Raw genomic sequence first — 12,188 nt, 5'->3', positions numbered from 1 at the left:
TCTCTACTTTTTCGAGAAATGAGGAGTCACACCTGAGGAGAAAAACCTACTACATTTCCCCGAAAAATAAACCTCCTGCCTCAGAGAAACCTCTGATTTGCTTGCTCCAGGAAGGAAGTCACTGGCCACCTGCTTTCTGTCCCCTCCCACCTGCTACCTTCACTCACAGGAATCATTGACACAGAGATCTTCTCCTTTGCCACAGTACTGCTTGCCCTTGGTTCGGAGGTTGGCTCTCACCGGGTTGTCATCGCTCGGTCTGAGGATGATACTGAAGATCTGCTTTCCTGTCCACAGGGTGACAGGCTGCAGGAAGAAGGAAGCCACAGCATTAGTTGGCTGGGCCTGGTCTCAACTGCAGTGTTCACGGGCTAACCTGCCACGAGCTCCCCCAGCGTCCGCACAAACCTTCAGTATTGTCGGGGGCGGGAGGTGAACTTTAATTTTTTCATCCTTGCCAACCAATATTGAAGCAATGATTTGGCAAGCCTTGGCACGGTCAAAGAAGGTGTCTTTAAGGGTGAGGAGATAGGCACCTACAAATGTTGGAAACAACACAACACAAAGAAATGGAATGAAATTATGAGAAAAATCACAAGGTTTCAATTTTAAAATGAATTTGAACTATTACTAAAAGAGTGAATTAAAACATATGGCTGCTTGCTGGCTCTCTCTTACCAGAATCAAACCTCCGCAAGGAGAGGGACTTTGTCTGACTCACTGCCATATCTCCAGTGCTTAGAAAAATGTCTAGGGCACCTTAGGAGCTCAACAAAGGCTTACTAATTCCAGGCATATAACCAATCAACACAAAATCTCTCAAGCTGGTTCACAATCACACTGGTAAACAAACAACAGAATTAAACAGAGGAAATCACACAGCTTTTCAAGTTGCTGCATGATTCACTGTGAACGAGAATCCTGGTGTTTCAGTCTCCTTTCAAGTGAATTCATAAACACACCTGTTAGAAAATCCTGAATAGCGGCAATTAGTGGTTCTCCATTCCTCGGTGTTACCAGATTTGCTTTAGTCTGAAGGAAACACAAACAATACGTTAGCCATTCCATCCATGTGTTCTCTGTGGACTGCATGATGCAGGCCACGGAACTACACCAGAAAGACTACGAACCGCTGCAAATCCAGAATAGCCAGCGAGCGGAAAAAAGAGGCTGAAAAATGGAAGCCAGGGGTCCCAATCCCAGCTTTGTCACCAGCTCCTCTTTCCTTTATTCACCAAGGGGAGACAAGAAACAGGCCTCAGACATAGCAACACTAAAATCAATACTGAATGAAGTTGTTTTGGATTCCTACAAGAACTCCATATGTGTAAGACTTCCTAGTTATTAATAAATGCAATTCTTCAAAGAAAATTCACTTCTATGAACGATGAGCAGCACTGTTACCTCTGAGGTCAATCAATTTCATACCTCTCCACAATGATGGCAGAACTACTGAACTTCTCTTGATTAAAACACTAGGTTCTAACAATAATTAACAACAGGATTTAATTAAAATTTAATGAGTGCCTACACTGAACAAAAAGGGGTGCTAGTTGTTCAGGGCATAATTAACAAGTTAAAAGAAGATTCTATGCATCAGAATGCATTTGGTCAATTTTTGCTATTGTTGAGATATAATTAACAGATAAATTTGCTCAAATCTTGACATGGCGATGGCTTGTGTTACTTGTGGGTTGTCTGGGCAACCTCACCTAGAGTAAAAGGCCCCCTGAGGGAGAGACCTGCTCCTGACTTCTTGAGAATGCTGCACGAACAGTGATCCTCCAACTAGGGATGGAAGACAGTTGTTCGTGCCTGCTTTTGAGAATCTCTCTGGGGTGGGATAGGGAGGTGGTCTGGGGGCTGAGGATGTGAAGCTGGGATCTGCATATTTTGCAAGTCTCTGGGGGTAACTTGGGACTACACTTAGGCTAGGGCCATACCCACTCCTCTGAGTCAGAACTGCTGAGTCAATACAACAGATGATAATTTTCTTACATGAAATGGAGGGCATTTGTCCCGATGGCAACTAAAGATTCTTCCATCCCAATATCCTTGGAGCCTGTGTTTTATGGTTGTCACTTTTAACTGATGAAATATGTTATTATCACAAAATGGACCCTCAGAACCAAAGCCAATGCTGAAGTTCAACTGGTTGGTGACAGGCCGTTATCACTAGAAACCAGTTACACAGCTGATATCACTGGGAACATTCTAAACATTACTTTTTATTACAAAAATAGTATATTCCTTATAGAAAAAAAAAAAACAAGCCTAAAAATATAAACACGTAAAAAAGGTGAAAAAAATCCAAAATCCAAAAATACATCTCTCCAAGGAACCAGAGAACTGGTTATAAGATTTTGGTATATAACCCTTCCAACTTCTGGCTATAAATGTTTTTACAAACATAGAAGCATCTTTTTGCCAAACAAAATTGGATCATGTCATACACATAGCCTGCTTTTTAAGTAAAAAATAAATCATAAGTAGCTTTCATGCCAACAACGATACAAACTATGTCCTCATTTCTCAGGGCTGCACAGGGTTCTGTGGTATGAATGTGACATAATTTAATCTTACCAATTTTTTACTGGTGGACATTGCCTGTTTCTATTGTTTTACTATTACAAGTAATTTTCCAACTCTGATTATGGCCTCTGGAGAGCTTACTAGAAAGGAGAGTGCAAGGTCTAAAGGAATGATTAACATACCGTCTGACTATAGGAGCATGGAACTCATTCGTGGCCAACCACCCTCCATCATCTCTCTCGCCATCTGCCAATACCTAACCTGGTGCTCATGACAACTGCTACAAATACTGATGCTTAGGAGGAAACAGGCTAGACTCCTGTCACACCAGGTATGATCATACCACCGGGTTCCTCTGCTTGGACTGCTCGTATGCTGACAGTCACGCTGCTCATTCTCCCACTTCTTTCAGAAGGTGGCTCAAGTGTTATCATTCCAACGGCCCTCCCTGACCATCCTCTATGGAGTAGGACTTCTCTCATTTTCTTTCCTCCTTGCTGTGCTTTGTTCTTCTCTTCTCAGCACTTACCACCTCAACTATTTTCCATTTGTTTACGCTCCACTTCTCCCTATTTGACTAGGGATGAGAACAAAAACTGACTTTCTTATTCTGTGCTATGTTCCTAGAAGAGTACTTGACACACAGTAGGTGCTCATTAAGTATCAACCAAATCATTTAAAAAGGCTGAGGAGTCTGAAGAAATAATTCAGAAGAAGAAAGACTCCAAATACACAAAGATGGCCACTGAGGGAGTCATTCTCATGGCAAAACAGGGAAAACACCCTCAAGTTTTAACAGAAGGTAGATGAATCTTGGTATGTTAACCTGGTGAAATTCTGTGAAGCCATTATAATCAATAATTATGAAGATTTTACAACAAATGGGGGAATTTATTTTTAAATTTATATATATTAAATTTTTAAAGGGGGGAGGGGCTGAGGGAGAAGGAGAGAGAGAGAATCTTAAGCAGGCTCCTTGTCTAGCATGGAGCCCAACGAGGGGCTTGATCTCACAATTCTGATATCATGACCTGAGCCAAAACTTAGAGTCTGACACAAATCAACTGAGCCACCCAGTGCCCAAATGGGGGCATTTGTAATACATTAAGTATTAATATGACAAACCATGACCACAAGTATCTAAATTCAGAGAAGGAACCAACAGATAAAAAGAGGTGGAAAGAAAGAACCTAGAGGAGTTGCGATATGGAAAAACCTTATCTTATTTAAATCACTTCATTATGCTGGAACATTTGACAAAATAAGAGTTAATTTTTTAAAGAAACTGAAGATCACAGTGCATTTTAGCCACATGAATTTCTTAATAGTTAAGCGTATACATAAAAACTGCACCACATTAAATACTTGACCTTACCAGAAAAACAATGTGAACTTCAAGCATGAAGAACCCAGGCAGAGGCCAAGAACGCAGCCCCTCCTGCCTGTCTCCACCGAATCCTCCTGTAGTTTAATAGATATGCTTGCAGAAGTTAATTGCCTTCACTTTAGAATCAATACTAACACCCTAAACTAGAACAGATTTAAACAGCACGGAATCAGAAACGGTGAGAATTGTTTTAGAGGTAGGCACCTGGACAGCAACAGACAAATTGGCCCATAACACAGAAAACCAGAATACTGGGAACCAGGAAAACCTAACCTCTATAGAAAGATTTTGTTTAGCATGTCCTTTAGACAACAAACAAGCATGTAATATACTGTTAGGAGATTTTTGTTCAGAATGTTCAATAAAAAAGGAAAAAAAAGAATGTTTAATAAAACGTATTAGTTCTTAAAGAATCTTTAGCTACCAAAAAAGATCCACTTATGCAGAACGTCTTATGCTTTTCTCATGACACCCAACAGTCAAGATATTGCTATAAACCCTTGTCCTTTTTATTTTTTAAACATTGATAAGGCTTATTCATATAATACTATTCAGCAATAAAAGCAACAACCTGCAACAAATGTATAACTATAGACAACTTTCAAAAGCATGTTGAGTGAAAGAAGAGGTACACAAAAAAAACATAAATGTATGACTCCACTTACGTGGAGTTATAGAAAAGCATACCAGATACACAACAGGGGAAAAAAATCTGGATTGCCTCTGGCAGGTGAGGAGGGCATGACTGTGATGGAAAGGCAAAAGAGGAAACTTCGGGGGTTATAGGAATGCTCTCTATCTTAACAATAGTTTGATATACACAGCTCTATGCACTTGCCAATGCTTAAGTAGAATGGTATACATCACCTTAAAAATGAAAATAAAGGAAAAAATAAGCCATTTAAATATAACTATATGGGGTGCCTGGGTGATTCAGTGGGTTAAAGCCTCTGCCTTCGGCTCAGGTCATGATACCAGATTCTTAGGATCGAGCCCCGCATCGGGCTCTCTGCTCAGCAGGGAGCCTGCTTCCTCTTTCTCTCTCTCTGCCTACTTGTGATCTCTGTTTGTGAAATAAATAAATAAAAATCTTTAAAAATAAATAAATAATTAATTAAATAATTAAAAATAACTATATGAGGACTGAGATTATTTAGGGGGTATGCTAAATGTCTGCCACTTGCGGTTAAATGCTTCCAGATATAAGATGGACTATGGATAGACAGAAGGATGGATTAAAGGGACTGATATGTGATAAAACCTAATAGTAAAATGTAAACTAAAGGATCTAGGGCTACACACTTGTCTTATCGTTTCATAGCTAGAGCTCGCACAGGTACTTTCCCTTAGAGATGCACATTATAGGCCAGAAGATACTCCCCTGACTCTTCACCTGTCACAGACACTCCCTTACACACTCTAAGGTGCTTTCAAACAGGACCCACTGCCCTTCCCCTCCTCTCAAGCTATTCTACAGAGGCGGGGCTGCCACCCTACGTACCCCCATCAGCACAAGGGCCTCTGCTTTAGCTTCCTCCGTCTGAGGAAGATGAAGGTTCATCTCATCACCATCGAAATCCGCGTTGTAGGGCGTACAGACACACTCATTAAATCTGAAGGTTCGGTGTGGCTTGACCTTGGCCTGTGGAACGCGCGCGCGCGCACACACACGCAAAACAAAACAGGAGAAGGACTTAGTCATTTATCCAAAAACTTCATGGTTTCAAAACATTAATAAATGGCTTCCTGGAAAACTGGATACTTTAGATTAAGAAAATAAATTTCTAGTATGTTCGGTCAAGTGATAACATGTCACTTGTGGACTTACTCAAGTAGATTTGTTAGATCAAAACAATGCAATGAGTTTAACAAAAGGCAAATACCAACCTAAGAGCCACAAGAAAGGGTTCCCCTGGCCAATGATGTCACAGTTTGATACCAAACAGATTCATGGCAGAAGTTGATTAAAACACACAGACTAAATAAAAACCCATGAGTTTATAATGACACTGAAAAAAAGGAAAACAAAACCACACACAAAACCCAAACCAACCTAGTTGGAAGAAACTAAACACCAACTTTCTCCTCCTCAAACTGATAATAAAGGAAAAAAGAATCAGGCATTTATGCTTGTTCCTTCAGGAATTATATTTCTGGATAAGCAAATAACCCTAGTTAATAAAACAAAATTCTTCATTATACAAACGGTAGCTATGAAATGTGAGAGGAATGACAGATTAGAAAATCTCCATTTTTGCAGACCCCATGATATAATGCTGGCAATAATCATAAGTGGAGAAAACCTTAAGAAAAAAGGTCAATAAAGAAACTTTCAAGGGAGACACCAGGCTGAAGTATCTGATGCCCTAACCTTCTCAGGATACCAAAGAGTGGGGCAGTCAGACAACATATGCCTTCTGAAATAAGGCAAAAGGATTTAGCCAGCACCACCTAGGAGTTACTCTTGCTAGAAGTTGAACATGAATCTGATCCTGCTTTGAGAGCTGTCCAGTTTATAGGAATAAAAGGAAGAACGAAGAAACTCTTAATGCCATGCGAATACATACACAGAACACGGGACATTTCTTCAGAACAAATGATCTGGCTTTTTCAGTAACAGTGAAATTAAGGGGGGGAGGGCAGTTGTTCTAGATCAAGACAGACCGAAGACATGTTGTCAACCAAATGTCACGTGCAGACTTTGCATCCAGATATGGACAAACTAGCCGCAAAAAGATTGTTGAGAAGCTTGTGGAAATGTGAACATGGACTGGGTGGACAATACCAAGGAGTGAGTGTTCATTTTGTGTGGTGTGGTATGGCACTGTGGTTATGTGTGTCTTACAGAAGTAAACTGAATACGCACGGAGAAAGGACATGGCATCTGGGGCCATCAAAGGAAAAAGGGAGAGAAATGGGTGTGGCAAAACCTTGAAAATTATTAAATACAGAGAATGAGAATATAGGAGCTCTTCATAGGATTCTTCCTACTTTTGTATTTATATTTGAAATTTTCACACAAAAACATTTTTATTTTGAGAACGCCTGAAAGCCAAGCGAAAGTTTTTAGAAAGGGAAGGCTTTCTGTTTCCCTCCCTAGATCCCCATATTGTAACCCCCATAATCATAAACTGCTTCTTTGGTATTTCCAGACTTAAGTAAAAAGACTGACAAAACATGTTCATGAAGGGAAAAACTAAATCTAGAAAGGCACTAACCGAAAAGCCTGTTTAAGCACTGTCTGCAAACGCTCATGGATTTAACGGCTTTGGAGATAGGACAATTTATGCATATTTAGCAAATTAAAGTTGCATCTAATTTCCATTTTACATCTCCAGAAAAAGGAAGTGCTGTTGTTGCAAAACTAAATCACCGAAGAAAATATGCTTGAAGGTCTTCGTTGGAAGGCCACTGTGATGAGAAATCTCCTAAGTGTTTTCGTTCCGTAGTTAATATGCTAAGTCAAACCTGTAATCGACTCTCTGCCATATCTATTTTACGCAAGTCTGTGCACACACATATACGTATATATTTTTGTTTGCAAGTGGAATCATGCCAGTCACTTTCACGCTCATTTTCAATTAGCTCCTTTCTGTTTCACTGTTGTGCGTGCATTTTATCAATATGAAAAACACTGAAGGGAAGCTTGAAATGTAGAAGTTTCACTCCAACTAAAAAGTGAGAGTATAGAGAAAAATCAGAAGTCCTGAAAATTTGAGATAACCGGCAATCTTGAGATTTAGGGGCCTGGAATTTTGCATTGCCTGCCCAGCCAATTCCCACCCAACAGAAGCTAAAAACAGAAACGTCACACTCACCAGATGCGCCATGATGCTCAGTTTGTGTAGCGATGGCTGCCGGTTGAACAGCACCACGTCTCCGTCTATGAGGTGTCTCTCCACAATGTCCCCGTACTTGAGCTCCTGAGCCATCTTTTCCCTATTTCCGTACTTCAAAAACCTAAGTGTATGATAAGAAACATGACCTGTGAGAGTCACGCCTCCTCACCCAGTCGCTCCCTCTTCATGTCAGGGTTTAGTCTAGAAAATTATCACGTTGCACTGAACTGGAGGTGCCTCTACCAGCCCATCAGTAAAACTATGACGCACTGTCAGTATATCTTCCTTTCATATATGTTAAAATGTGAAAAGAGTTATGTCTCAGAATCACAAAAATGCAGTAATAAGTCTGCTTCTCCCACAGTGGCCTATTGTTCTATCTCAAGAGATCCAAAGGCACCAGTGATTAGTGGAAAGCCAGAGCAGGCAAAACAAGGTTGGAAGTACAGTAAGTATCCCCGCAGAGCCCGTGCGACACAGAAAATGACTGGCTTTCCTAACTCCATGTGCTCTGTCTACCTAAATCCAATGATAAATGCTAGGGAATAAGCGGATATTTTGTGTCTATGTGATGAGCAAACACAGCAAATGATGAACCTACACTCACTGCAACTTAAACAGTATTTTCCACATGCTAACATGTCACAGACGTATTCTGGACTGTATTCTGTAGCTGAATATGGCAACCTTGGGGGCAAGAACGTTGTTACATAAGGCTAGACTGGGCCAGCATTACCTTTTCATCTGTGTGTGTCTCTGCTGAATGAAATTGGCTCCTGGGTGAACTTCTGGGCCATTTCGAACGAGTTTCCTCAAAAAATTGATGTTTGCTTTGTTCACCTGCATGAGCACAATAGAAGACATGAGATACCGTGAGGTTTCTGTAAGCTAGCACATTATACTGGGTTGTGTCTCAATCTTTACTTCCCTTGGGTGACTCCAGAAGAAAGGCAGCATCATGCTGTCTTGGGTCTCCCCCCCGCCCCACAGCAGTTTACTTACTTATTTATTTATTAAAAAATATATATATATATATTATTTATTATTTATAAATTATTTATTTGACAGAGAGAGACACAGTGAGAGGGAACACAAGCAGGGAGAGTAGGACAGGGAGAAGCAGGCTCCCTGCAGAACAGGGAGCCCGATGTGGGGCTTGATCCCAGGATCCTGGGATCATGACCTGAGCTGAAGGCAGGTGCTTAACGACTGAGTCACCCAGGAGCCCCTGTCTTGGGTCTTGAGTTAAATGACAACAGCAGACTGACACACAGGAACCAAGGTTCCAATCTGAACTCATCACTGGTTAGGTGAAACAGCCAAGTCCTTTACTGGCCTTTGGTTTCCCTATTAGTCAAATGAGTGGGCTGGACTCAGCTGTAGGGACCTTCTGGCACACACTGTGATCTAAGAACAGGTGGTATCTTCACTAGCATCGATGTACCATGGGCTCCTGAGGTTTAAAAGCTGTGACTCCAACACCACTAGGCCCTGCTCTGCACTGTCACGTCGTGCAACCTCTCAGACAGCAATCTTGTGGGACACCATCTCAGAGAAGGAAACTCTGGATTAGATACATAAAGTATCTGAGGCTCCTTTATAAAAGCTTTACCAGAAGATTCCATGAATGGGGCTAATTATGAATCTCAAAAGCAAAGCTAAAGCCCATATCTTCCTATTATTAGGACTTACAGTTTTCTATACCTCAGTTACTATAAATTCCATTTTATACTCATGATGAGTGTGAGCTGATGTAAAGTGGTGTAGCCTTTCTGGCTATGCATCAACACCCTTAAAATACTCAAAGTATTTGACTCAGTGATTATAAAGTTTAAAAAAAATCCATCCCAAGGTAATTAACTAGGTGTGGTGCTTATCATTTAGTTACTTTAAAAACATGAGGTAGGGGCACCTGGGTGGCTCAGTCATTAAGCGTCTGCCTTCGGCTCAGGTCATGATCCCAGGGTCTGGGGATCGAGCCCCGTATTGGGCTCCCTGCTCAGCTGGGAGTCTGCTTCTCCCTCTGCCTGCTGCTCCCCCTATTGTGCTCCCTCTCCCTCTAAAATAAATAAAATCTTAAAAAAAAAAAATGAGGTAAGAATGAACTAAGAGGTCAAAGACCACACTACTTGGAAAAATAAATTGTAGCAGATTATGTCTAATGTATCTGTGATTGTATATACACAGAGCCAGACCCATCTGTTGTTGTACTGTTGTAGATGGTATCCACGGTGGTAGATGTACGAAACCGGAAGATAACATACACACACCAAATTGGGGTGTGTGTGCATTACCCGGGATTTCCCAAGTGTCTATTGTTTGGAATCTCAAAATAAAAGACTAGATTCAGAACACAGAACTGAGTGGCTGAATGGTACTTACCTTCTCAGGAAAAGTAAGAATTTTGGCCACGTGAACTGGCACAGCTACCTCATCAATCCTGAGATTGGGGTCAGGTGAGATGACTGTTCTGCCAGAAAAATCCACTCTCTTTCCTGAGAGATTGCCCCTAAATCGACCTAAATCAATAAAGACACGTCATAGGTCTCCATGGAACAAACATGTGCTGTTTCAGAATAGTATGACTGCAGAGAACTAGGAAAATCTGTGATTTCCAATCAGATAAGCTGGACATACACTCCAGAAAAAGGTGACAAAGGCAGTAGACTGTTTCCTGTACATTTTGTTGGAAGCGTACCCTGTTTTCCCTTGAGACGCTGGACGAAACCTCTAGTCCATTTCTTGGGCGCCATGTTGAGGGGAATGCCTGAGAGCTCGCTGTTAATGTAGAGGGCACACTGTAATTGCAGGAAATCCCAGTCTTCCATGATCATCTGGGTCTTTGCTCCTGATATCCGATGCTAAAAATGAGTAAAGTATGAAGAAAACACGATCCTGGGTCATCCTGACTTTCTTGATGAGCAGTGTTTGCATATAAAGGTTCCTAAACCTAGGAACTGAAAGTACTGACCTTTTTAATGACGTCATTTAGGAAAATAATTTCTGTCAATTTCATTGTCAGATCATCTTCATTGGTGCCAGACTTCAAATCGCTCACAACAGAGGGTCTGATACACAAAGGGGGCACTAGAAGTCGTGTGAGAATCAAATCAGAGGGCTTTCCAGCTTCTGGGTTCATTAGAAGTAGAGGGACATCCTCAGCTGGGATTCGTTTAAATAAATTCAGAACTACTAAGGGATTCAAGTTTTCCTATGGAGAAGAGGAAAGAAGAATGGAGAGACACGTTAACTTTCCAGTCTGGGCAAGGGTCTACTTCCCCATGCTCTTCACGCCATGCACCACTTACCTCAGAGTTAACTATATGCACTGACAGAAATTTCTGTCGGTAACATGCTACAGTGGCAGAGCCCTAAACATGTACATGCCTTTTAATCTAATTATTTAAGCCAGTAATTCCACTTCTAATTATTCCAAAGGGAATGACTTTAGAAATCAACACAAAGATTCAGCTATAGGGATGTTCTCTAAGCTGTTAAGAGTGGTAAGTTGGAAATAGCCTGACAGGTTGCTGGCTAGATAAAACCATCGTATACCCCTATATGAGCAACCATGTAGCCATTAAAAAAATGACACCACAGAAATTTAGCTACTACCATGAAAAGTTCATAAAATAATGGTAAATGAAAGAAGCATGTATATGGTATGATCTCATTTCGGGGGAAAATGTGTATCTGTACAGAAAAGAGGAAATGGATGTTTAGCAAGGTGTTAATAGTACTGTCCGCAGATGAATGTAATTATAATCTTTTTGCATTTTTGTTTACATTTAAATTTTCTGCAGTGTGGCACCTGGGTGGCTCAGTCAGTTAAGCAGCTGCCTTTGGCTCAGGTCAGGATTCCAGGGTACTGGGACTGAGCCATATATCAGGCGTACATCCCTGCTGAGAAGGGAGCCTGCTTCTCCCTCTCCCTGCTGCTCCCCCTGCTTGTGTGCTCTCTGTCAAATAAATAAGTAAAATCTAAAAAAAAAAAGGCATTAAAAAATAAATTTTCTGTAATGAACATATATTGCCTTATTATTTTTAAAGATTTTATTTTTCATTTATTTGAGAGAGAGCAAGAGCATGAGCACAGGGAGGGGCAGAGGGAGAAGGAGACTCTCCACTGAGCAAGGAGCTGGAAGAGGCGCCCTATATTGCCTTTGTATCACCTTCATTTTATAGAATTGCTATGCTATAACGACTTACTCATAAGAACTATGCACCTGCTCAGAGATATTCAAAGATCAAAGGTAAGAATGGTCAGCTTGTGTCTTGCTGCCGAAAGTTATATTTTCTTGGGATTAAAGACTGTGTGACAAAGAATACATGTTATAGGCAGAACTTGCTATGCATAACTTAATGAGACAGGGAACAAAGTTAAGGAAAGTTTGATAATCCACTGCCCTTAGGATACTGTCCCAAGAGCA

The 12,188-nt window shown here is 40.9% G+C and overlaps 1 protein-coding gene across 2 annotated transcripts in view; it reads right to left on the bottom strand.

Moving 5' to 3' along the window:
* The window catches only part of POLR3A (RNA polymerase III subunit A), a 49,895-nt gene that overhangs the window by 27,064 nt on the left and 10,643 nt on the right, over nucleotides 1-12,188 (bottom strand). For both annotated transcript variants that reach the window (XM_080822441.1, XM_080822442.1), the window contains exons 6-14: nucleotides 10,730-10,969; nucleotides 10,457-10,619; nucleotides 10,141-10,277; nucleotides 8,495-8,598; nucleotides 7,738-7,879; nucleotides 5,421-5,561; nucleotides 963-1,032; nucleotides 409-536; nucleotides 168-306 (exon numbers count right to left, since the gene is read on the bottom strand). In XM_080822441.1, the coding sequence (XP_080678567.1) occupies nucleotides 168-306; nucleotides 409-536; nucleotides 963-1,032; nucleotides 5,421-5,561; nucleotides 7,738-7,879; nucleotides 8,495-8,598; nucleotides 10,141-10,277; nucleotides 10,457-10,619; nucleotides 10,730-10,969 (1,264 nt within the window). The remainder of the gene's footprint in view (nucleotides 1-167; nucleotides 307-408; nucleotides 537-962; nucleotides 1,033-5,420; nucleotides 5,562-7,737; nucleotides 7,880-8,494; nucleotides 8,599-10,140; nucleotides 10,278-10,456; nucleotides 10,620-10,729; nucleotides 10,970-12,188) is intronic.

Source organism: Martes martes, assembly GCF_963455335.1.
Source record: "Martes martes genome assembly, chromosome: 14".
Classification (NCBI taxonomy): domain Eukaryota; kingdom Metazoa; phylum Chordata; class Mammalia; order Carnivora; family Mustelidae; genus Martes; species Martes martes.
Note: the sequence above shows the minus strand (reverse complement) of the source record. Positions and strands in the feature narration are given on the sequence as shown.